This window comes from Fusarium falciforme, chromosome 1, assembly GCF_026873545.1.
Source record: "Fusarium falciforme chromosome 1, complete sequence".
NCBI lineage: Eukaryota > Fungi > Ascomycota > Sordariomycetes > Hypocreales > Nectriaceae > Fusarium > Fusarium falciforme.
Genome location: NC_070544.1, coordinates 5,249,093 through 5,273,473, shown reverse-complemented (window position 1 = coordinate 5,273,473; position 24,381 = coordinate 5,249,093). Strand labels below are relative to the sequence as shown.

The 24,381-nt window shown below is 54.5% G+C and overlaps 7 protein-coding genes across 7 annotated transcripts; 5 read left to right on the top strand and 2 right to left on the bottom strand.

The window, feature by feature from the left end:
• Positions 1-255: 255 nt before the first annotated feature.
• Positions 256-1,509, bottom strand: NCS54_00149500 (Hypothetical protein; the record flags this gene model as incomplete). The annotated part of the gene is made up of 2 exons (XM_053147121.1): positions 256-455; positions 957-1,509. 2 exons carry the CDS (start codon positions 1,507-1,509, stop codon positions 256-258), a joined length of 753 nt encoding a protein of 250 aa, XP_053003096.1.
• Positions 1,510-2,332: 823 nt separating this feature from the next.
• NCS54_00149400 (GPI-anchored wall transfer protein) lies at positions 2,333-3,890 on the top strand (the record flags this gene model as incomplete). The annotated part of the gene is made up of 2 exons (XM_053147120.1): positions 2,333-2,434; positions 2,493-3,890. The coding sequence occupies 2 exons, from the start codon at positions 2,333-2,335 to the stop codon at positions 3,888-3,890; spliced, it is 1,500 nt and encodes a 499-aa protein (XP_053003095.1).
• A 5,380-nt stretch (positions 3,891-9,270) lies between these two features.
• NCS54_00149300 (Protein kinase domain-containing protein) lies at positions 9,271-12,705 on the top strand (the record flags this gene model as incomplete). The annotated part of the gene is made up of 3 exons (XM_053147119.1): positions 9,271-10,128; positions 10,187-10,780; positions 10,834-12,705. 3 exons carry the CDS (start codon positions 9,271-9,273, stop codon positions 12,703-12,705), a joined length of 3,324 nt encoding a protein of 1,107 aa, XP_053003094.1.
• Positions 12,706-14,715: 2,010 nt separating this feature from the next.
• NCS54_00149200 (Zn(2)-C6 fungal-type domain-containing protein) lies at positions 14,716-16,422 on the bottom strand (the record flags this gene model as incomplete). The annotated part of the gene is made up of 3 exons (XM_053147118.1): positions 16,355-16,422; positions 15,737-16,299; positions 14,716-15,677 (listed from the first exon to the last, which is right to left on the bottom strand). The coding sequence occupies exons 1-3, from the start codon at positions 16,384-16,386 to the stop codon at positions 14,716-14,718; spliced, it is 1,557 nt and encodes a 518-aa protein (XP_053003093.1). The 5' UTR covers positions 16,387-16,422.
• Positions 16,423-17,553: 1,131 nt separating this feature from the next.
• Positions 17,554-20,344, top strand: NCS54_00149100 (Hypothetical protein; the record flags this gene model as incomplete). The annotated part of the gene is made up of 7 exons (XM_053147117.1): positions 17,554-18,302; positions 18,358-18,360; positions 18,479-18,494; positions 18,544-18,651; positions 18,705-18,776; positions 18,828-18,905; positions 18,956-20,344. The coding sequence occupies exons 1-7, from the start codon at positions 17,659-17,661 to the stop codon at positions 20,342-20,344; spliced, it is 2,310 nt and encodes a 769-aa protein (XP_053003092.1). The 5' UTR covers positions 17,554-17,658.
• A 749-nt stretch (positions 20,345-21,093) lies between these two features.
• Positions 21,094-22,233, top strand: NCS54_00149000 (Hypothetical protein; the record flags this gene model as incomplete). Its single annotated transcript, XM_053147116.1, has 1 exon — positions 21,094-22,233. The coding sequence occupies one exon, from the start codon at positions 21,094-21,096 to the stop codon at positions 22,231-22,233; it is 1,140 nt and encodes a 379-aa protein (XP_053003091.1).
• Positions 22,234-22,700: 467 nt separating this feature from the next.
• Positions 22,701-24,227, top strand: NCS54_00148900 (Hypothetical protein; the record flags this gene model as incomplete). The annotated part of the gene is made up of 3 exons (XM_053147115.1): positions 22,701-22,762; positions 22,820-22,868; positions 22,929-24,227. 3 exons carry the CDS (start codon positions 22,701-22,703, stop codon positions 24,225-24,227), a joined length of 1,410 nt encoding a protein of 469 aa, XP_053003090.1.
• Positions 24,228-24,381: the final 154 nt, after the last annotated feature.

Here is a 24,381-nt window from a genome sequence, read left to right as displayed (position 1 = left end):
CCTTGTGCTCACGGGTAGTTGTTGGGGCGATGGGTTTACACTACAGTGGATTAAACCAGAATAATATCATATGTAGGTAATAATCACAAATTAATCTGCCCCGATCGCCTCACCAGTTTTGTAGCAGTCTCCAGAATTACAAGACATAAAGAAGAAAGAAACCCCTGTTTTCGGCCTTCGTCATTCTAATGTTGCCGCCAGTAAGTCCATAGAAACATCCACGATATGCCCCCTGTCCGATGAATGCTATTTTCATCAGACCTTGCCTCCTAGGTAAAGAATGTTTTGTCGGATAGGCTCTGTGAGAGCAACCCGTCCTGTGTAGATATACGCGACAGTGTCCTCCCAGGCTCGGGGGTGTGGTAGCGGGAGCTCGATGGTGTCCCCCGGTCGAACAATTTCGGAGAGAATGATGGCGGCAAGCACAGGGAGATATGTTCGTGCGTATTCGATGTCTATGGTAGTAAGATGAGTCAGATATGGACCACTTGGTGTTCTTGGTTGATAGCCCAAGTTGCTCCAGTCAGTGGTGTAGGGTAACTCACGAATGGCAACCGACGACAACCCTTGCCGAGAACTTCTTCTCTCTACGGCTGGTGAACGCTGAGGGCTAAGGGCACGAAGAGCGCCATGTGAGTGGCGCCTTTCAGCGATGAGGCCTGGCGAGGATTGTCGATTTGCGGTGGAGGGTCGCTGGAGAGTCGCAACTGAAGCTCTTCGGCCTTGGTCAGCTCGATCAACTGGGCTCACGCGCGGAAGCGTAGCTCGCAATTCGTCTAGATTAAACGTCCTCGTCAAAACCAGTGACTTTCTTCCACGGGAATGAACAACCACACGTGTGGTCAGTCGCCCATCTACAGGGCAGGGAGAGGGGGGCTCTGCACCGGTAATGGTAGAGAGGCGGCGTAGTTCAACCGGCATCACCAACAACTCGGCCTCGCGCGGTCTATACGAACCGATAAAACCTCTTCGACGGAGGTGTTCTCGCTGCCGGGCGATCTGCATAGCTCTTGCGTGGAGAACACCCGGTGGCGCGGATTGTCTGCGATCATATGCCTGCGAGAGATGACCGCCTTGTTCACCATCCTGTCCTTGAAGCAACATATTTCTCGTCTCTTCCACGATAGTTGGTCTGCGGTAGACTGGCGGCGCGAATAGGGGTGCAGATAAAGGAGAACGACGAGCTGGTAGAGTATTGGGACTTGGCAGGGCGAGCTCTGCGATGGGTCTCAGAGAGACGTTGCGAAGGCTCGGCTCCAGCTTGGAGGAGTCACGGCTTCGCGGTTCCAGCCGGTCAACGGCCATCTTGTCATGCTGGCGCATCTGCTCATCCCTCAGCTCCTGACACCCTGGCAGAGGGAGACTGCGAGGCGAGAGAGGCGAGGCGGACCAGGCTGGGCTCTTGAGGGCCATACGTGTTCGGAATGACCGGATGTTCAGTTCAGGGCCCGTGGTTCGTATAGGCTCTATGGCAGGACGAACCCTAGCCTCTGTTGCGGTAGTTGTCATGACGATGTCGTCAATGTTGGTTTAGGTCACACACGATATGCTTGCTTGTCTGGACCAAAAGCTCTGAAGGTAATGAATAGATGAGATGTAAAAAGCCAGTCGTTTGATCTTTATGCTAGAGTAGAACAAGAAAGGGGAGGAGGATGGAGATATCAGGAGCAGACTCCTTTCTTCGCGGACTGCAGCCATTTTATTCACTGGAATTTGATGGCGTTGACTCTCAAAGGAAAAAGAAGGGAAAAAACCCTGACGGATGCACGCCTCCCAACAACCTCCAGCTCGGTAGCGGCTCGTCACAAAGGAGGGAAAAGCCCCTCTGGGCGCTGGGCGGGTTTGCTTTCACAAGTAGGAAGCGCGTGTTTGCCACTGCGAGAGAACAAAGAAATGCGGCTTGCTCTCGGTGCCGAGACGCCTGCGTCCGCTGCGACGAGCCCGCTCCTGGTTGGCCTCAGAGACACGGAGGCCTGAAGGAGGCGTCGAGAAACCGGATCTTAGGCACCCAAACTATTGGGCCGGGCCACTTGATTGAGTCGAAGCCGTATTTGGGGAGCTGAACTGAGGTTGTCGATAACTGATATTCTGTGGTTGGCACTGGGACCACGTGATAGGTTAGCCGCGCGGGCGGTCGCATCCTATTGGTCGGGTATAGGAGTTGCAGCCTGGTCCCGGTGACATGGTATCACCAGCGAGGCTGAGCTCCCACTTTGACGACTTTGACAGGTGTCGTCAACTCTTCTTCCCACTCACACTGTTCCTTTTTGCTTGAAGTAGCTTGAAAAATTAGCATGTATTGAGACCGACCTGTCAGTTACTGCAGCTGGTCATGTCTGATTCCGCCAGCTACAAGCAGCGAAAGGAGGACTTTGTGTCCAACCTCTCAGGCGGCTCCGTCGCAGAGATCAACTATGTCACATCTGTTGCCGCTGTTTGTCCCTCCCAGTCATTTCCCGCCATGCGGAAAAGGAACTAAGTTGTCGTTTCAGGTCGCCATAATCCTCTGGTCCGTCCTCCAAGCCCGCCAGTCCTTCTTTGAACAGTATACCGTCCTCGCTTTTGCCGTCGATTTCCTCCTCAATGTCGGCGCCATCCTCCTCTCCACGACGCTATACGCGGGCACACCGGTTCTGCTCAACCTCCTCCTGATTGTGCCCGCCATTCTCATCTTTACGCTCCCGCCGAACTCGATCAACCGAAAGAAGAAGCCCAAGGTCCCGCCTAATGCGCGGTCCAAGGGTAGCTCGGGACAGCTCGACGTCCTCTCGACCAAGCCGTTCCTGACAAACTTCCGGGGCTGCATGATGATTGTCACCTGCGTCGCAATCCTGGCTGTCGACTTCCGTTTGTTCCCCAGGCGGTTTGCCAAAGTTGAGACGTGGGGCACATCCCTGATGGATCTGGGTGTTGGATCCTTTGTCTTCTCAGGAGGTCTCGTCGCAGCTCGTCCCGTGCTGCGGGAGAAAGCTGTAGGCCGCACTACAGGACGGGCGACGCCCCTCATCCACCGAATTATTCACTCGATGCGCCATTCCATCCCGTTATTGGTTCTGGGTGTGATCCGACTGCTTAGTGTCAAGGGCCTGGACTACGCCGAACATGTCACAGAGTATGGTGTGCACTGGAACTTCTTCTTCACGCTTGGTTTCCTGCCTCCATTTGTTGCCATCTTCCAAGCAGCCCTCAGATGGGTCCCTTCCTTTGCTGCCTTGTCGCTGCTGGTCGGTATCACTTATCAGATTTTGCTTGAAACTACCAACCTGAAAGCCTACGTTCTCACTGCGCCAAGGACAGACCTGATTTCCATGAATCGGGAGGGCATCTTCAGCTTCATTGGATATCTTGCCATCTTCCTTGCCGGCCAGGATACGGGCATGTTCGTCATCCCCCGAAACATCCCCCCGAGAAGCACCGCCAGCCCAGGGGCTCAGAGGAACACACTCCTGATGACCATGGCTGTTTGGGGAGGTGTCTGGACAGGACTCTACTTGCTTTCCACAAACTACCATTACGGATTTGGCCTAACGGTCTCACGACGTCTGGCGAACCTTCCCTACGTCCTTTGGGTTGTTGCGTTCAACACTCTGCAACTCCTTGGATTTGCCATTGTTGACACCGTTTTCTTCCCTGCCTTCTATAATGCGCAAGATGCCAAGAGCGAGAAGGAGGCCTATGAAAAGGCCACTAGCCGCGTGATACGAGCCTATAACCGCAACGGTCTGGCTGTTTTCTTGCTGGCTAACCTCCTGACTGGCTTGGTCAACATGACTGTCAAGACACTGGATGCTAGTCCGGCTGCCACCATTGGCATTTTGGTGGCGTACATGTCAACTATCACCGGCGTTGCTTTGGCATTGGACGCCTACAACATCAATATCAAGCTTTGAGTATAGCATAGAGGTGGCGCATTGGTTTAATTCGCCGCTAAAGGGAACTACGGGCGGCATATCAATGAGAGTTCAACACCAAGTAACCTCATCTGCCGACTCGGTGTATGAGTTGGATAGTGGAAGCGGCTCTAATGTAATGGAAGTGCCGAAGTCGACAGTGCATGAACTTGGTGCGAAGCATACATACGTACATGCTCGCATTAGGCCAATCTCGACCAGAAAAGCAAAACACGATTACAAGTTATGTGCTACATCTACTGAGTGAGTTCACCAGGGCTTGTCCAGGTGCCCCTGTCGTGGATGTGCGCTCGCCCGGCAGAAGACGGAGATCAGGCGCGGACCATCCATCACAGACTTTCGGCAGATGAGGGCGAGCTCGATAATGAGCTCTGGATGCAGGAGACGGGAATCAGCTCTCATTGCGGGCGTGTTATCAAGTGACACATCAATCGTGGGTGGAGAGGCCAGAGAAGGGCTACGATCAGGGGTCACTTGGGCCCTGGAGAGGAACGGTTGATGCCATGCAACGCAATCGCGGAACATCCGTAGTGCGAGTGAGATCCAAGATGCGAGTAAGTGTGAATCGATATTGGCGAGGTCTCATTGGTTGATGGTATGACTTCAGGTCCATCATCCGGCCGGGATGGACGTATCGCGTTTCAATGCAGCTGGATTCTGAGGGCTATGACATGAATAAATCCAACCTGAGCGAGCATGTATGTAAGTGCGTGGCGCAGCTGAAGGTCACAATCCTGAGTGAAAAGTAAAAAACAACAAAAAAACAAAACAACGATGGCTTCTGGTGAGACGGGCGAAGCCGGGTTCTTAAGTGAGATATCCATCGTGTCAGCTCAACCCACGGCCACGTTTCAATGGGGGCGGCTCAGTTGGTGATGAATCTGTGATGGCCGGCTTCGCGGCCGGTTGACGTGAGAATGGAGCCCTTGGCGTCCGTCCGGTAGAGGAGACGCGCGCCGGTGAGGCTTGAGATGCCTTGACAGGCCGGTCGCTCGCTCGGCGGTGGTTGTGCTCGTGCTTGTTTCTTGGAGACGGCGACGCCGGGAGATGACGTCTGAAACGACTGGGCGAGTTTACGGCTCAACCCTGCCAGGCTCAAAGGCCCGCGGACGATCCCTGTCTTTTGAAATGCAGCTCATCTCCGGCGTTTAATGCTGGCTGGCTGGCTGGGCGCATCGTCTTGGTGCGACGACGACGACGCGTAGGAGAGCGGCCACGACACGCGCAGGATCTTGCAAGTCTTGCATGAGGACACGATTGCGTACGGGTGCCTTGGATGTTGTCTGCACACCAACTTCCAGGTCATCAACACGGCGTCATATTCCATCTTGATGTTGCACAAGGTGCCCGTGGGGCTGCCGCTATAAGTGTGGGAGAATCGGAGATGGAAATTAGGGTGTTTCAGAAGTCTCTCAAAAAAAAAGAGGGACAGCCCTGTCTCGGGATGGATGGCTAGAAGCCAGGATAGGCATGAGGAAGAGACATTTGTATTCAAGGTAAATGAGTTTCCTGGAGTTGACAGTCGCGAGGACTACAATTGCTGTCTATAGTTACCGTACTACGTCTACGCAAACTTCAAAGCTGCTGGTCTGGGGTAATTAACAAGCGACTCCGAACCCTGTCGATGAGAGACCTTCATGTAAGAGGCGCATACTGCTGATCCTAGGACCTAAGCAAGGGAGGCCGGGCATTTAACCATTTGAGGCAGCAGAGAAGCTCGCTCACCAGATGTTGGGCATGCTGCAGCGAGATGGAGGCCGTTTAGCGATGAAGATCACTGAACCTTTTGAATGACATGGCGCGCGAGGGTTGGTCTGGTCTGCCACGTCCTTTTCCAGGAAAAGCAATCGTGGTAATTACACATGCACGAATGCAGGATCCGTCAATGGCTCACTGCAGCTGCCAGCTTCTCCAACGAGCAAAGCGGCATCGCGGTTGTCCCTCCCTGTAGGGATGAGGTTGTCATGCTCAACCCTGAACCCTGGCTCTCAACTCACATCTCGGCCAGAGGAAACAAGGTTCCAATGCAACCTAGAGTCGAGGAAGCCAAATGATGACGGTGACGATCTGACAAGAGTGACAAGCATCACATCACACTTGTCTTTGTCTTGGGTCACGGGGCCTATTGGTGAAGAAACTGGTCTCTTTTTTATTTCCTTTCTTTTTGGCCCATGGTTCGATGGACCACCAACAACGAGCGAATCTGGCCACAGGAGAAGAATCATGCCAGCAGCCGGCGCTTGTGCACGCGCACGCTCCAAGGCCCCGTTCGTTTGCTTCATTGCTTCTTCTACCCGGGCTTCTCGAAAGAAGTGGGAACCACTACGGCCGGCTGCATGCTTTCTCTCTCGCCTCTCGTGTTGAAAAGCTCGAGGGTTCGCCCGGCCGCGGAAACAGAGAGAGATTGGCCGAGACCCCTCGTGAACCCGAGGGTCGGATACCAAGAGGACGGCCGGGCCTCTTAGGCGAGACGGGACGGGAGACGCGCTCGTTGTTTCTGGTCCCGTATAATGGAATTGGAGATCAGCAAAGATTGTGTAGAGCGCGATAATCGAGGGTAATAATAGGCGCGGGCTGGGCTATATCAGAGAAACGGCGCGACGTTACACGTCAGGTCAGACGCGCTCAGCAACCTCGAGGCTTCAATGCCCTCCAGATTTGTCTGACCTGCCGTCCTCCCTCCTTTCCTTGAGCACAGGGCATCTCTACCCTTTACGGTGTGGCCGAGCATTGTATGGATATTTATCCCGCGCCGTGCTTTGCCGTGTTGTGTTGTGTTGATGGACGGAGGCCAGAGCGTAAGGTCAAGAGAGAGCTGAGACCACCACCGTGTGAGCACCCGCCGAGCCACCCCTTCGAGAAGCCCACTTCTAAGATTACTGGTCAATGCCTGCCTGACTGTTGTTTTGACATTGGATACCAGGCTGGTGCTTCTAGTGGCCAGCCGTGTTTGCGCGGCTGTCGTCTCCCTCAGAGAGGCGGCCTAATATCCAAGCCCTTGATAGCCTGGGAGGCATTCATGACACAATATCGTGTCTGTCGCGGGTGGCCATTGGGTTCAAGGCGTCTCCCGACGTATTAATAGGCCCAAGACCAATTCCAGAGACATCGGGCCAACAATGGATGATGAATGATGGGGGACTAGCTCCAGACATATCAACTAGCTTCGCCTCCAATACATATGTCGAAATTGCGGAGAACCACCCGAATCCAAGTCCAGGGAGGACCGACGAGATGGTGCGAGCACTGGCCGACGCAGGCATTGATTATTGGCCTAGGGCGACTCGCTCGGTGATGGAGGTTGGGAGCATGATATCCAATCTTTGGACTGGCGAGGTATGTATTTGGCACGGGGGGCATTGAGTTTGGCGCGCCGGGCGATGAATGGCATTACATGGGGTAATTTCCAGTAGAGGCCCGATCACCTTGGCCCATCATGAAGGCCATAGTCATCGTCGTCATTCACAACAACATCCAATGCATCCATCAACAATGCGTCGACCGCAATGTGTCCGGGGACGTGCTGAATGAACCGAATCATCCATGCTCTTTCTGAGAGAGTGTGTGTGTGTCTCGGACCTCGACTCGGACCCTCCGATCTGCACTGTCAAGGAACACAAGCCCGTTGAGCGTCTTGCACAAACAGCATCTTGCCTGTGTCAGACTGTCTGATGGATCCCTCCATCCATCGTGAGAGGGATGGATGGATGACCTTACAGGCCATTTCGGGCGCCCCCGGTACACTGTACCTGCAGGAACGACAGCTTCCAGGTACCCGCCGGGGCAGGACGCTAGATTCAGGGGTAGCGGTACCTGAGCCAGAGAGAGAGAGCGGCACCAGAACGGGACCCCTTCCTCATCCATCATCGCCCTCCCACTCCTTGCATCGTGATCCATGAAGGGCAGGTTGACCGATGAAAGATTGTCACCCGCTAGCAGAGGACCCCGAAAAAAAAGAGAAGGGAAAGTCACTTGGAGGCGCGCCCCGAGTCTGGTCAAGGGCCGCTGAGTGGATATCGAGGTACCCGCCCGCTGTATGTAGCGAGCAGAACGCCGGCGGATGGGGCTCCACAACTGCAGCCCAAGTCGGGTCTCATCTCGTCAATTTCGCGCTGGCGCCTGAGTCTTTGAGTCTGCTCTCAAGGATTGGGATGGGGATGTGCTGCGTGCTGCTTGCTTTGCGCCTGTGCTTGCTTCCATGTCTGGGTTCTGCCCGGTAGGTTGTCCACTGATCCATCCATCCCAGGGCTGTTTCTGCTGCCCTGCGCTTCCAATGCCATGTCCCTGAGATCCATTTCCAATGTACGTACCTCATCTTTAGCCTCCCGTCCTGGTCAGGTCCAGGTCGTTCAGCTTCCCGTCTCCTTCAATCGGCTGGTTCCATTCCCCTTCGACACCTTCCCTCCATCAGACTCTCCTCCTCCTCCACCACCACCACCCTCCACCCTTTGAGCGCGCGCGGCCCCAACTCAAACTCGGATCCTCACCCCATCCGCAGCTGGCTCGCCCAGAGCCTAGGTTTCTCGCGTCGCCCGTTTTTATTGACTCGTGCCCATCATCTCCTCTTAACCTACCTACTTCCTCAGCCTCGCCCGTTCCTGGCGATCCCTCCTCTCTCCCATCCTAACCTTTCTCTCACTTGGCGTTTCGGTTGTTGCGCGTTCGCGTTGAGTGTTGGGTGTTGATCTTGATCTCTCCCAGCCTCCTTCACCTGTCCACTACCGTCGCCTGTCGCCTCCATAAAAAAAGGGAGTTAATTAGCAGCTGCAGCAACCCCATACAAGCCTGGTGACAAAAGCAGCCGCAACAACAACAAAAAAAAACAATACCGGCCCAACTGCCAACGCATCCAGCATCGGCCGCCCCCCAATCCCAATCTGCCCTTGCGCCGAAAGCTGCACCTCTGTTATTGGGTTCGTCCCGCCGGATACGCACGCCAGACGGGGACTGCACCCAGTCAGCCCAAGTCCAAGTCCAAGCCCAAGCCGAACGAATCGATAAATCGCACGTCGTCGACCGAGATTCTGCCCGCGCACCATGAGATAGTCGAGACTGTCGGGCTCATTAATCCAATTTTGAAACGTCGTCCCCCCCGTGCTGGTCGCTTACAGCTGCTGCTCCCTGGAGCTTCTCGATTCGCCAGCCGCGTCAATCCACCCCCAGCACTGCGCTCCCCCCCCGAAAACTCGCGGTCTGAAACTGCCAGGTATCTCGACCTGCATATTCGCGTCGCCCGCCTGGATTTTTTTCGAGCGCCACTACCAAAAACTCTCTGCTCGCTTACGCCGTTGACCCCGTTCTCACGACACCTTCAACGGTTTCCTCCAACTCGACATTTTGACGCGTTTGGGCGTGGAAGATGTCGTCGGCTGCCCTGCAAACGGCCCCCCATCAACACACCGCTCTGGCCTCGTCTCCCTTGGCCACACCGTCCAGCCGCCAGTACAGGTCCTCACACTCATCCCCTTCTGGCCAGGCGTACAATGCCCAGCAGACCGCGACCGCTTCTCCATCTTCGCGACGACCTCCTTCACGCAAGACGAGCGACAGTGCACCTTCACCTGCTTACCATCTAGGTCCCGGTTTTGGCTCTCCCGTCACCGCTACCTCAGCGCCCAACGAACACGAGCCGTCCGCCTCTGATCGGCACGGCAACATGCCTCCCGTTGCTCCTCCACGGACTTCGTCCAACAACCAGAGCGGCGGTTCGCGAAGGACACAATACTCCAATGAGAAGATGACCAACTCCCCTCGACGAGGACAAAACGATGCATCTCGATCCGGTTCCCATGGTGATCACGGCGCTGCCGCAGAAAATGGATATCGAAGCAGCAAGGCTGACGCCGCTGCCCGAGCCGCCAGCAGAGATGGCAAGAACGCCACGACCGCGATTCCCATCCGATCCGCCCACAGTACGCCCTCGAGACCTGTCCACGAAGCCACTGACAACCTAACCAAAGCCATTGCAGCTGCCCAAGATCCAAGTGGCAGGGATCGGAATCATGCCACAAACCAGGACGACGACGATGCTGCGCCGCCTCCTGTGGTCGCGACTGGCGACCACGGCGAGGAACGACGAGGGCAACGGAGTCGTCACGATCACAGCCGAAGCAACAAGGGCACTACAAAATTCGGCGACTTTATCCTGGGAAACACTATCGGCGAGGGCGAGTTTGGCAAGGTCAAGCTAGGCTGGAAGCAAGACAGCAGCGTTCAGGTGAGCTCGCATCCTCCCGGCTTGCTTTTTCTAGGAATTGACTAACGATTCGCCACAGGTTGCTATCAAGCTTATTAAAAGGGACAGTGTTGGCAGCAACCCGTCTCGATTCGCCAAGATCTACCGAGAAGTTGCCATTTTGCGAGGTGTCCAGCACCCTAATATCGTGCGCCTGATCGACAAGGTCGAGACAGAGAGACACATTGGCATCATTCTCGAGTATGCATCTGGAGGCGAGCTGTTCGACTATATTCTCAACCACCGATACCTGAAGGACAATGCGGCCCGCCGTTTGTTTGCCCAGCTTGTCTCGGGTGTCGGCTATCTTCACAAGAAGGGAATCGTTCACCGAGATCTGAAACTGGAAAACCTGCTCCTGGATCGCAACCGCAACATCATTATTACCGACTTTGGGTTTGCCAACACTTTCGATGCGAATGAGGATCTCACTGAGGAGGAGGAGCTTAACCTCACCGACAGGGAATTCGTGAAACGAATGGGTCTGGACCGCGTCAAGCGCAACGGAACCAGGAAGGGTGATCTCATGCAGACAAGTTGCGGTAGCCCGTGCTACGCAGCTCCCGAGCTCGTTGTCAGCGACTCCCTCTACACCGGACGCAAGGTGGATGTCTGGAGTTGTGGTGTCATTCTGGTACGTCGAATATGAACTGTTGCTGATGATGGTTGGTGCTAACTTGAGATTAGTACGCGATGCTTGCTGGCTACCTTCCCTTCGATGACGATCCGGCCAACCCCGAAGGCGACAACATCAACCTTCTCTACAAGTATATCGTGACGACTCCTCTGACGTTCCCCGAGTATGTCACACCACACGCTCGAGATCTCCTCCGTCGTATCCTCGTCCCCAACCCCCGTAAGAGGGCGGACCTCTTCGAAGTGGCTCGACACAGCTGGCTCAGCGAATACGCGAACCTGGTGGAGTTTATAACCAGCTCGACGACATTACCTTCCGATGTTCCGAATTCTGGCTCCGCACCGGACGATTATGCAGAGGCTCCGACTATCGCCAGAAGCTCATCGGTCCGCGAGGCCACCAAGCACAAGCAGTCTCATCCTCCCGTTGTTGGAGGACTGGCCAAGACCCATGGAAACATCGACCCCGAATCCGAGTCTGGGCACCGCACGCCCAAGGATGCCAAGCGACGGACTGTTCAGGTCGAGTACGTGGCTCCCACCACGCAGACACAGCGTGGTGCCGATGCCGCGGCCGCCAAACCCAGCTCTCGCTCTCTTACACAGGCGCCCGCACCCGAGGTCTCTACTGAGAAGCCACTACCTCGAGAGCCTCCAGTGGCAAAGGAGATTGCTGCCCGGACAACACAGTCCAGGCGGCCTCAGAGCGCTCACAAGAACACTGCTGCCGCTCCCGCGAGACCGAGCCGCGACACTCGCGCCACCTCCGACAACGCCTTCATGACTGGAATTAGTACCACAGCCAGGCCACAAACCGGAGGCTCTATAAAGTCCTCCGCTTCTATGGGTCTGCAATCTCGCACTACCTACGGACAACCGGTGCCCCCAACAATTGCCGATACCAATGCTCAAGGCCGAATCCAGCAGCCTTCGAACCCTGAGGACGAGGAGAACGTGGCCAAGACAGTGGGAAGCGTTCCTCCCAAGGTTATGAAGATGTCTGCCTTCCAGAATGAGACGAAGCGTGAAGGAAGGGGCCACAAGCGGTCCAACACACTTGGCGATCTTGGCAACAAGATCATGGGCCGAAGCGGATCTATCTTTGGAGGTCGTGGTAAGAAGCGATCAGAACAGCCCGCCGACAAGTCAAGAAAGTACCCTCCCGTCAGCTTGTCCAACACGATGCTGCCTGGTGAGGAAGCTGGCCCCAGACCCTCGGTTGATTCAAGAGCATCTCGACGATCCTTTTCCCTTGGACTTGGCAAGAAGCGCAGTGGCAGCATCCACGGCTCTCAAGGTTCAGGTGAGAAGCCGGAGCGTCGGCGATTCTCTCTGGTGCCCCCAGCTCTGTCTTCCAAACTGGGTCTTGGTGGTGGTAAGGATCATGGAAGTGTAACAGCCTCGGAGGCTGAGTCGCAGCAAGACCTGCCCATTCAGAACCCCCGAAACGAGCAGCTCCGTGGATACAGCGCCCATGACGAGCCCCGACACAGCGAGCCTTACTTTGACGCCCCTTACGAGCAGGTCCCCTCGCAAGATACTGCTCACTCGAGCCCTGTCTACCACCACCGCTACGGATCTACAGCACAGGATGCCAGAAGGCCCAGCGCCATCCCACCCTACATGCAGAGTGGTGCTCACCTAAACACGGGGTCTGAGTCGTCAGTGGACATGCGCCGCCCCCCGACGGAACCGCGATCTCGACCTTACCAGGGCGACTTTTCGGAATCCGAGACCTTCGATGGACGCGCGGGCAGCAGCCGTGGAGAGCGTGGCGGGGTCCTTCACAAGAACCACAAGCGATTCGCGGACGCCTACGAAGGGGCCGACTACCGAGGACACGAAGGGAGCAGCGGAGCCGCGAAGCGAGTCATGGACTTCTTCAGGAGGCGCGGGAAGGCTCGAGGTGGCGAAGAGCGGTGAACAAAGCATGCGATAAGCACCCGGAGTTTACGGCGTTCCGTCTCAGTTTGGGAATCTCTTGTCTGGAAGTTGGTCGCACCAAAGTTCGCTGTTGGATGCTATAATTGTCATTGTCTACCTATTTGATTTTGCCGGGACGCACACACGCACATCACCACACATATCAGTAATGAGGGACGAAACCGAGGGCTCTCGATGATGCCCATTAGCAACTCAGAGGCCGCCCGGAGTTGGTCCTTTTCACGCACTCACATCATGGCGCAAAGGGATTCGTACGAGATTGATTGAGATCAGGTGGTGGTCCCGGATGGTTACACTCTCCTACATACATTTTGGTACGGAAAGGCTGTTGGTCATGATCGGCAGATGAGAGCAGGACGCGGGCTGGATGACCTTGTGATACCTGGATCTCGGCCGAGAAAGAAGAAAGAAAGAGGAAGAAGGGGTTTGCTTTTTTTATTTGTCTGTCTCTATAAACGCATCTCAAGGTTGTCTTGCAGGCATTAGCGCTGGAGCGAAGTTTGAGCACGTGGCATGGAGGGTTCGGTCTATCTGCCCGATGGATCGACGAAGTGGTTTGCATTCACGAGCTGGAAGGTGTATTTGAAGACGTCGTGGTAAATGGAGTTGCCATATATCATACCTAGACATAGCTATAAGGATCAGAGAAGACGGATCTATGTAGAAATTAACTGTAGCGGAAGCTTGAGTTGCCTGTGGTTTTGCAGACCGACGTTGTATTGCAATCATGGCCAGGTCTTTGTATTAGCTTGGGGGAGTTTTGGTTCGGCTTTTGGTTTGGATGAAAGGTTGTTAGTTGTATATAGTTCGTCTCGGGCTCATATGACTCAACAGGCTTCTAGTTGAAACGCCACTCACGATAACTTTGTAATGATTGCTGAGCTTGTTGTGTGGTGAGATATATCTATGGCTTCTGATTCTGGGGAATGTAGTTGCCCTGTTGGTTTCTGCTTATCCTTGGGTCTCATGTCGTGATCTTGACCTGGCTGGAGGAGGCGTGGTATACGAGGTTGAATTCTCTTGATTGGGATCTTGCCTATCCCTCAACCTCTTTAACCGCTCAACAACCCGCGAAACCATCCGGTGAACTTTGGATTTATCAGTAACACCCCTGACCCTTTCATCACCAGCCTGGTCCGCTGACCTCGCCTTCATTTCTTGCTCTGCTCTGGCCTTGTTCGTGTATATGTGATCTACCAACGATGCAGCGTCATCATCACCACAACCGGAACCCGTCTTGGCTGATGTGATGAGGAACTCGGCGCCGATGCTGAAACTAAACTCTCTCCCCTCATATAGCGACACTTCCCAATCCGGTAGATCTGTCTTGCTTGCTGCCACAAAGATGACTGGCCCCTCTGGCAGAGGAGGCACCGGAATGTCCCTGCACAACGCTTGCACATAGTCAAAGCTGGAGCGGTCCGCGACAGAGTACACGCATATGAGAGCATCTGAGCGCGCAGCCAGCCTCTCGACCAAGGTGGGGGTGTAGGCATCGTTGGATTTGATGAGATCGCAGTTCAGCATCACTGGGCCCTGCTGAACCGTCACCATCTTGCGGCCACTCTCATCACCCGTTGGGTCGTAGGGAACCTCGTCAACGTACTCCTGCATGCAGATGCGATGGACTAACGCTCTTAGCCCGACGCGAGGAGCGCCGACGAAGTGGACTTGAATCGTTTGGTAGCGGCCTGGTTGCTGGGGCACAGTTTGTTTTGAAGCCGAGCTTTCCATGATTTGAGGATGATGACTTTGTGTGGGTGTGACGAGGCCTTTGGTGGAGGATGAAAGATGAAGTCACGGCTGATAGCGTGGTATGCTTGAGCAGGGATATGGATTCTCAGTGTTTCAAATAGACAGATGGTTGAACCAACAATCATCCTGGGGGTTGGTATCTAGTACTCATCCATTGCCCGTATCCTCATTATCAACACCGCAAGTTGGTGCTTATAGTGAATGAACCTGATATGCTTTTTCAAATATCCCCTGCTACGACTCAAAAAGATACCTCAGCTGGTCTAGAGGCCACAGGTCCCTCTCCGGATCACGGGCACTCATGTCCTTCTCGTCCACCGGCTTCGAGAACTCGAGGATAAACTGAAGCATCCACCGGTCGAGCCGGAACGAGCTGTCCTTGCTATTCAGGCAGGCATTATGAAAAGCCTTTAGTCTGCTAAAGGACGTGTAGACGATGGGCCAGTACGTGTATATGTCGGTCAGCATCTCAAAGTTGCGCTCAAGCCTGCGTTTGGCTAGTTGGATCTCGCTCTCGTCCATACCGAACAGCAGGGTATGGAGCTGAACCGTAGACGCGATGACGAGCATGTGGCCCGCGAGGGAGTAGTAGACGTCCGTCTCGGGGCGGGACTTAGCGTGTGAGATGAGGTCGCACAGGTCTCCGGCGTGCCGCTTGCACCTCTCGGCGTATAGCTGCGTTGGGATGGCTGTGCTGCCCGTCTCATCCGATACCTGGCTGAGTTGGAGGAACTGGTAGAATAGGCGTTGCGAGGCATTGTTATAGTTGATGTGAAGGCATATGAACTTGGGACCGAGCCCCTGGCTGGTCCAGTGCTGGAGGTTATCTTGACTGTACCGTAATTGCATCGGTAAACAGGAATACCACCGGTCCAGGGAAGCAGACAGCTTATGTATAGAGTTCCACATTGACTCTTGTTGGATCTCCTCGGCTACTACTGTTGCACAGTAGGAGTTGATCTCGTATAGGATCTGGTTAAGTTTGATCATATGGGCGAGCACTGGAAAGGAGTACTCTGCGGATTCAGATGATAGAGCAGCTAAGACCTGTTCATCGTCTGCCAGGTCATCTAGTTGAAGTCGAGCAAAGGTCAACTCTCCTATCGGTAACGGGACATCTTGGCGTGGTTTTATCGCTCTGGGAAGACAAAAGGCTGCAGACAACCAGGTATCGCTGGTAACAAGAGACCACCAGACTATCAAGGACAGTTCAGTCGTGACCACATAGCACTCACATTCAGCAAAGCCCACGCACCTCTCTTGTTGACTTCGCGCTCAATAGCCGTCTTGACAGGAGCGTTGGGTAGGTCCATTACCATGGCCATTCGACAAGCAATGGCGTAGTATACAGATTCTGTGACAGCTTCTCCTTCAGCCACGCAGATGCACGCTAACAGCACGCATGCTTGAATGGTTATTATTGAGGTATCGTGCAAGTCGAGAAGCTTCTCGGCCTCCTTTGCATAGGGACGGCCTCGTTCCCAGGGGTTGATTCCAGCAAACATGGGATGTGATGAGAAACGAGCCGCAAGACCAACAGCTCCTAGAAACAGGATTCTGGGGACTGTCCCATCTCTAACAGAGGCCTTGAACGACGGCCAATGAAACAGACAGGGAAAGGCAATGTTGCCGTGACGAAAGTAGAGGTCGACCAGTTCCTCGGACAAGTCTGGGTCGTTCAAGATGGCAGGTGAAGCATGCTCGAGAGGTTTGTCAGGTATTTCGGGGGTGCTCTCAAAGCTACATTCAAGGCCCCTCTTGATGCAGAGGTTACAGCGTATCGACTGAGGAGCGCGGTCACATTTCTTGCGGCGATCACTAGAGCGTCTCGTCAGGCCCTCGAGTCGAACAGCGGCAAGTCCCAGAAACGTACCGGCAGGCTATGCAGGCGGACAGAGGTCTCATCGTTGTAGAGTATCCAAGGTATGGATGGCGAGTGAGTGGAGAACTCGGGGTAATTCGAGCAGCGAGATGGAAACGGGGCCGAGCCCATCGCCGGGCCGCTCAGAGCCCCATGCTCGAATCCGGCCGGCTTATTCAATATTCGGCTCGGATTTGTGTTTAGTCCGTTCCCACCTGGTCGTTGTCATGATGGTTGATCTGCTGCGACTTGGCCGGGTTACGTCACTCAGGTGATGAAGCAACGTTGGAATAGAGTCTTTGGGGCGTTTTGCCAAAACCTGAAACTCGCTGGCCCGGTAATTAGCGACATTTCCTGTAACTGTGCCGTGAGGTCTGGAGACTCTTGGCCAAGTTGGTGGTCTCAACAGCCACAGGAATGCAACAATGATGGCTGGGAAAGGTCCCTGTCGATCCCTTGCCTCTGACGGACGAGGCAAAGCAAGGCGGCTCTAGCACTGCGTAATCAACGCCATATCCCCGTCTCTGGGTGACCAACAGCGCCACGAGGAGCCGGCGATGCCAAGCCAAACTCGGCACGCAAGATCCGAATAGCACAGGGGATTCTCGCCGATAAGCTTGTTGATGTAGCGCGTGGCCAGGTGCGTCGTCGTTGAGCGCCCCCAGTAGCCTGTTTGCTGGACCGCCGCATTGAACATGGGGCTTGAGAGCACAGGCCTTTGTGCTTTGTTACGACGGTACTCTGTTGATTTCTGATGATTCTGTTGTCTTCAGGGCTCTCAACAATAATCAAAGCGTGATGCTCACGTCAATAGAGGATAGAATGACTGTGCAAAGAGTCACTTGACCACTCGCCTCCAGAAGAGTCCAGATTCTTTGAAAGGATGGAGTCTCGGGAATCGCCTGGGGCACACAGCCTCACTTGATCACTCCCCTGGCAGGCTGGCCAATCAACCGCTAAATCCACTGTAATCATCCACGTTTTAGCGGGCTCCCTCAGCGCTGGTCGACGCATCATTGCGCCTCTGGGCCCGTTTCAGTGGGTGCTTCTCCACTGACGCCACCCCACCTCACTGCGAAAGAGCGTCATCCCCGATCTGGGAAACTTGGAGCAGCTCGAGGAAGGTGAGGCCCGCTCCATTCCCGATCCCGCCTTAAAGCCAAGGCCTTGGCCTCTTGGCCCTTCACCTCTTCTTCACTTACAACTGTCTCTCGACCTTTTCCCAAGATCCTCAAGACACTCCCTATCAAGAAAGAAAGCAGATAGACAGACAGATCCTGTACTCTCGTGCACATTTCAAGATAAAAGCCTGTTCGATGAAGGAAGCCTCCTCTGAATCCCCCGATATAGATGGCAGTCGCTCTGGTGCACAACCCGCAGCGCATGGATTCTTGCCTCCTTCATCCACGGCTCCTGAAGGCGGAAACACTTTTGGCTTGAGCCAGCAGCCTTACCGCAACGACTTTGACGAAAAGACTCGATCGGATAACCACCATGATGTCCCTCGCGCAGATCAAGCTGCCGTCGACGGCCACTCCACGAACCACAATGGCTCTTCCGAGCTCAAGATGCCACCTGGGCACATCCCATCTCATACATCTTCTCAGGCTGCACGGTCGGGGTCTGTCGTAGAGCCGACACCCAAGGCCGGGGAGCCATCTGAAGAAAACACAAATACTGCCAAGAAGGGCACCTTTATCGACGAGATCCGCCGCAATACCTGGCTGGCCGTCACTTACAGCTGGCTTAATGTCCTGCTCATCTTTGTACCCGTCGGCATTGCCGTCTCCCAGGTTGACGGCATCCATGGCGGTGTCGTCTTTGCCATGAATGCCATTGCCATCATCCCTCTCGCCGGACTGCTTGCGTTTGCAACCGAGTCTGTGGCGCGTAAGATGGGAGATGCTCTTGGCGCCCTGCTGAACGTTACGTTCGGTAATGCTGTTGAACTGATCATCTTGTGAGTCTACCATCCTCTTCATGTTTCGGTACATTGAATGCTAACTTTATCATAGTATGTACGTTAATATCCCAACTTCTTGTTGTATGGCAAAGGTTACTAGAGCTCAAGTGGGCTATGGTATAACTGCTCTTGCGTTGATCTGATGGCTAACATCTATTTCTTCCCTTCAACAGTATTGCTCTGGTCAAGGTACGTGTTGGCAGTTGCTTGAAGTTCCATGAATACTAACTAGTCTTAGGATGAGATTCGAATTGTTCAGGCTTCCCTCTTGGGTTCGATCTTGGCCAACCTACTGCTAATCCTTGGCATGGGTTTCTTCCTTGGTGGTCTACGCTACCGAGAACAGGTTTGTCGCCTCATCTCTCGCTGATGCTCTCTGGTACTAACCGTATCCTTTAGATCTACAACAGCACAGTCACTCAGATGAGTGCTTGTTTGCTCAGTCTCAGTGTCATCAGCCTGGTTTTGCCGGTAGGTTATAACACGGAGTATACCGTCACAACGTGCTAACAATTCATTCAGACAGCTTTCCACGCCTCTTTCAGCGACACAAAGCTTGCTGATGCCCAATCTCTTAAGATTAGTCGTGGAACCAGTGTGGTAAGTTCAGCCGCTGCTTCTCTGTAGGTGATCCTCCTAACTGGCGTTAGATCCTCCTTCTCGTCTACATCATCTACCTCTTGTTCCAGCTCAAGTCTCACGCCTACATGTACGAGTCCACGCCTCAGCACATTGTCGATGCTGAATCGACCCCTGGTCCTGCTGCTGGCTGGCTGGATTCGTCTAGCTCGGACGACAGCTCATCATCGAGCTCTGACTCTTCTGACTCTGATTCCTCCCACGGTACCGTCCGCAAGAGGATGAAGAAGGTTCTTCGTGGTGGACGACGTCGAAGATCTAGCAATGCTTCCGCCGACACTGCCAACACTAGAGCCACTCGCGCCGCTTCTTTCACCACCAACAACACTACCCCTGGTGAAGAAGTATCTGAACCATCAGCTTCCAGGCACCGGATCCCCCGATTCCCTTCTTATGAAGGGAGTGAACAAGCCGTTGATGAAGAAGAGGAACCACGTCGATCCCACAGGCGTCGTCGCCATCGCCGACACAGACACCGTAAGAACAAGAGGCACGATCACGACACTGAAAAGGGTGGTGATGGAACGCAATCACGGAACAAGCAGCCCGAGGCTAGTGCGCAAATTCGCGGCGAGGGTGAACCTCGCCGTGTCGATTTCGCTGTTCAGAACGAGGCAGAACCCGGCTCATCAACTGGTGGCCGAAGGCCCTTCCCCCTTAGAGGAATGTCGGTCAAGAACCTGGCACCCACTGTCTTCACCGAGAAGCCAGAGCCAGGTATTCTGCCTCCCGCCCCTTCTGGTCCTGTTCCCCGCGTTCGCTATGGTATTCGCCGTACCAACTCGCTTCCTGACCGCCTGGGTCAGCAGTTCCGCCCTCCTGGTGCCATGCTGCCATCCCAGGTTCCGTTGATGGCCTTGAATGCCGCTGGCGCCCAGAAGGCTGATCGGGAGGATGACGATGAAGAGCACCTTTCCCAAATCGGCTCGGTTGTTCTTCTCCTCGTCTCTACGGCTCTGGTTGCGGTTTGCGCCGAGTTCCTGGTTGACTCTATTGAGGAGGTCGTTAGCACCTCATCGGTCGGAGAAATCTTCATCGGTCTCATCATCCTGCCCATTGTGGGCAATGCTGCAGAACACGTCACAGCCATCACAGTGGCCATGAAGAACAAGATGGATTTGGCTATTGGTGTGGCTGTCGGCAGCTCGATCCAGATCGCCATCTTCATCACCCCATTGGTTGTTATTCTCGGCTGGATCATGGACCGCGAGATGACGTTGTACTTTACGCTGTTTGAGACTGTTTGTCTCTTTGTGTCGGCGTTTATTGTCAACTTCCTGGTTCTTGATGGCAGAAGCAACTACCTTGAGGGTGCCCTGCTCTGTGCGGTGTATATCATCATCAGTGTGGTGGCATTCTTTTATCCTGATGAGAATGAGGCCAGTGCTTGGGGCAGCTAAGCCAAGCCGCCAGTGGGTGCGCTCTACCACGGGTGAGAGTGGTTGTGAGGCACAACAGACACATGGTAGCATATGACTGCTATGGATTTGGGAGGATATTCAAGGGACACAAACATGGATTGTCCTTGTTAGATAGTTTGTCAGGCAATTTAAAGTGGCTATGAGGGTTCCCTGTCCCCATGCCATGTACACCTCCCACTCAGATTTCAGTAGCTGTGACATGGGCCAGATACATCCATCAGGTCAATGGAAAATGGCCTCATACGTAAGTTTGCCTAATACGCCATACGCAAGGCAGTTCTTGGTAGCTCAGGCTCTTTGAGGATGCAATGCGCCGCTCGTTTGCGTTTGTCTCTCGGGGGCAGTGTTGTTCGTTCGTCAGCTGGTCACTAATAGCACGGGTGCCCAGCCGCGAACCAGGCCTGAAGCGGCGTGGTGTTGGATTAAGATGAGGGTGGAATAAAGGTGGCTTAGCCACGACTTTAAAGTGTGCTGTGCTGGCAATAAATAATTGGTAAATAGATGGCGTCTGTTCTTTTCTTTGTTCTAGGACTCAATTGCTGTTCCTGCTCTCGTTGGTGGTGCTCGCCATCAGTCGCTGCTGCTGTTTCTCAAAGTGCAAGTGGTTGCATTGCATGCGCCTGAAACCTTGTTTTGACCTCCTCAACAACCCAGCTCATACCATCATCTCATCACTTTCATCATCGAGTCAAATCATCAACAAAACATCACTGCAAATTCACTTAGCCATGTGCTTTGGAAGCAAGAACGAACGCGATAGCGACCCGGCGCCGCGTCCGGTGCAGCGACCTGTGTCGTCGCAGAGCCAGGGAGACGTCAAGAAGAGCAAATATAACCCACAGAACGACCCCAATCATCTGGGAGAGCCGAGTTACACAGCGCCTCCAGGCCCACCCCCGGACAAGAAGCAGGCTGCGGACTTTGCACCTCCTCCAGGACCACCACCTGGACAATCGTCATCGCAGCAGTATGCTCCTCCACCAGGGCCACCTCCAAGTCAACAATATGCTCCTCCTCCTGGACCTCCGCCTGCCTTCGCCGCTCATCCCCAGCACGACTGGGAGGTAGCTGTGCCTGATACCTCGCTTTTCCCCCCTCCACCGGCCATCTTCAGTGGCTATGATAGATCCCCGACCAGCAATGCCACTGAAGAAGAAGCCATCGCCGGTGAAGACTGGTGCAAGGCCTATCCCATGACACAGCCCATCTACCTGGACCAGATCGGAAAGTCGGCTCTTCAGGCGGGCAACATCCGTTTAATGGAGCCCATGGGCTTTAACGGAAAGCTCACCTGGGTCAGCCCTGGACATTGGGAGGGTCGGACCTCAAAGAACTCGCCCGACCGTTGCATCATTGGCTACCCGCCCCTCTACTCTGTCACCGAGCATGATCCCATCCGCCTTGGACAGCCCAAAACCATTTACTATGAGGTCCAAATCACGCGCGATAGTCCGGAGGTCTACGTTGGTCTCGGCTTCACGGCGCTGCCCTACCCTTCCTTCCGAATGCCGGGTTGGCATCGTGGCAGTCTGGCAGTTCACGGCGACGATGGGCACAAGTACGTCAACGATCGCTGGGGTGGCCGTGATTTCACTGAGCCGATGCGCCGCGGTGAGACGTACGGTATTGGCATGACCTTCCGCCCCATCGGCGGGCAGAAACCCCAGGTCGACATCTTCTTCACCCGCAACGGCACTCTAACGGGCGGGTGGGCGCTGCATGAGGAGACGGACGCCGAGCAAGATCTGCCTGTCACGGGCTTGGAAGGCTTCCATGATCTAAGCTGCGCCATCGGGACGTATGACGCCGTCAAGTTCAAGGCAGTCTTTGAACCATCTGGGTGGATGTATAATCCTCATCAGCTGTGAGGCCAATGATGGATTGATGGTGGGCTGATACCGTTGATGACTTGTTGTTCACTTTTCTCAGCCTCTCTACGGGGACGAATACCTTTAATCATTAAGTAGACAGACCAAGACACGCGTCCCATTTCTTAATATTCTTGCGGTTCCCCAGTGCTTGGACATGATGCTTGAGCTGTAGCATGAGCGCGTCATGTCTGTTGAATCGTTCTAATTCCACTTCTGTGTCTGTTTCCTCCATCGGACCTTTTTCAACATTATTTACAGCCAATGATTCCAAGATGTCCGATCTCAGTTATTCGTGGAAACCTGCTGAGGGAGGTTGATAGAGGGTATGGTGGTGAGGAAATGCATCTAGCGGGGTGACAAACCCCCCATACATACAAGTCTAACGTTCAGTGCGCGATGGGCGAGACCGATGGTGATAGTAACAAACACCCTAATTAAACTTTTGGTCATTTCCTCAAACCACCATGGAGGTCGATAGCGATAATGGCCTGCTCGGCAAGGTCGCATCCGGCTGTTCAGTCGAAAAGTGAGCTCAAACTGGGCATGCGACTCTTGGATTTGGATGTCTGACCTTTGATGATAGGGAGGCTTGGCCCGCCTTGCGCAGCGACATTCTCTCGAGACTCGACTCGGTATAGCCTCAGAGCTGCAGTTGTCCACGACCTTGTATGTACTGACCGACTCCTTCTCAGATCGCACACAACGACTTTCCGATCCCAAAACTCCCTCCCCCGCCACCGACCCCCGAAACCGCCGGGGACAAGCTCGCGTCTACGCAGCCGTCATCACCACCCGGCGACTCGTCCCAAGAAGCCAACAAGGAGAATGCGCCGACCGAGTCGCTCCCTGCCACGCAGCCCATCGAAGGCACGCTCCCAAAGCAGCTCGCCGACATGCTCTTCGACATCACCAGCCACCTCCAGACCTTTGACACCTACCCGCCTCATACGATCCAGCGCCTGGCCGACCTGATCTTGCAGCCTCGCGCGCACTACAAGGCGCTGGCGCCTTATTTACATGCAGTCGATCGCACCGTGCAGGTGACCTCGGGGACTAACATCTACCCTCTGCCCCCGCCCATTCCCGACATGTCATCGATGCACCTAAATGGCGAAGACGCAAACGATCCGGCTGTGGCAGTCGCGTGGAGCAATCCGACGACGGCAGCTTTGGGCACAGACGAGGCGCTAGGAGGAGCTCTTTTGACTCCCATCCCGTGGCTAACGAGGCGCAGCCCCGACAGTGGACAGAACACGCCTGGTGCGCAGATTCACAGCGAAAGCACAGAAACCATCGACGGCCCCAATGGCGTGGGTAGTATCGAAACCGTCTCTGTCAGTGTGAATGGCATTCCATCAACGGGACATGCACGTGGCGTCACGCAGGGTGAGCTGTTGCGACAGGAGCAACGAGCAGGAGTGGTCCCTGTAAGCCAGTTGTCACGAGCCCAAGAGGCTGCCCACGAGGGAGGTCTCACGTTGGGAGAGGAGGAGGAAGAAGAAGAGGAGCAGCTTCGGCAGCGCCAACAAGAACAAGAACAAGAACAGCAGCTACAGCAAGCTCAGGAGGAAGAGGAGGAGACACCACATGCACGAGGACCGGAGGAGATTGGTGTCGACGACACAGGCCCTCAATCTTCAACAACAAGCTACGTGGGCGAAGGTGGTCTAGAAATGCAGGGCATTGACGTTGAGGCTGCTGTTGGGAGAAAACACGATGGAGACGAGCACAAGACAGATGATAGCATGGATGCTGATGGAGATGCCGAAGGCGAGAGCGAAGCCAAGAGCCCCAGCGCGGAGAGCGTTGGCACGAAACGTGAGGCTGAACAGGAGCTCGAAGGTGACGCACTAAAGAAGGTCAAAGAGAATGGGGTTGAGGACGAACTCAAGGACAAGGATGTTAGCGAGGCAAACGGGGAAGATGAGAAGAAGGCGCCGACAGACGAGACAAAGAAGGATGATGACGGTGACAAGATGGATACGGAATAGGAGAAAAGGTTCACGACGGATGACATGATACCATATGGTCAAAGGAGGGTTTAATGTTGGAGTCTTGAGGGTTATGTAGAGAGGCAGGCTATTTTAGTGTCTCTGGCAAGATAGACTCGGCCGCTGAGACAATGGATCTCAGGGGGCTTCACAT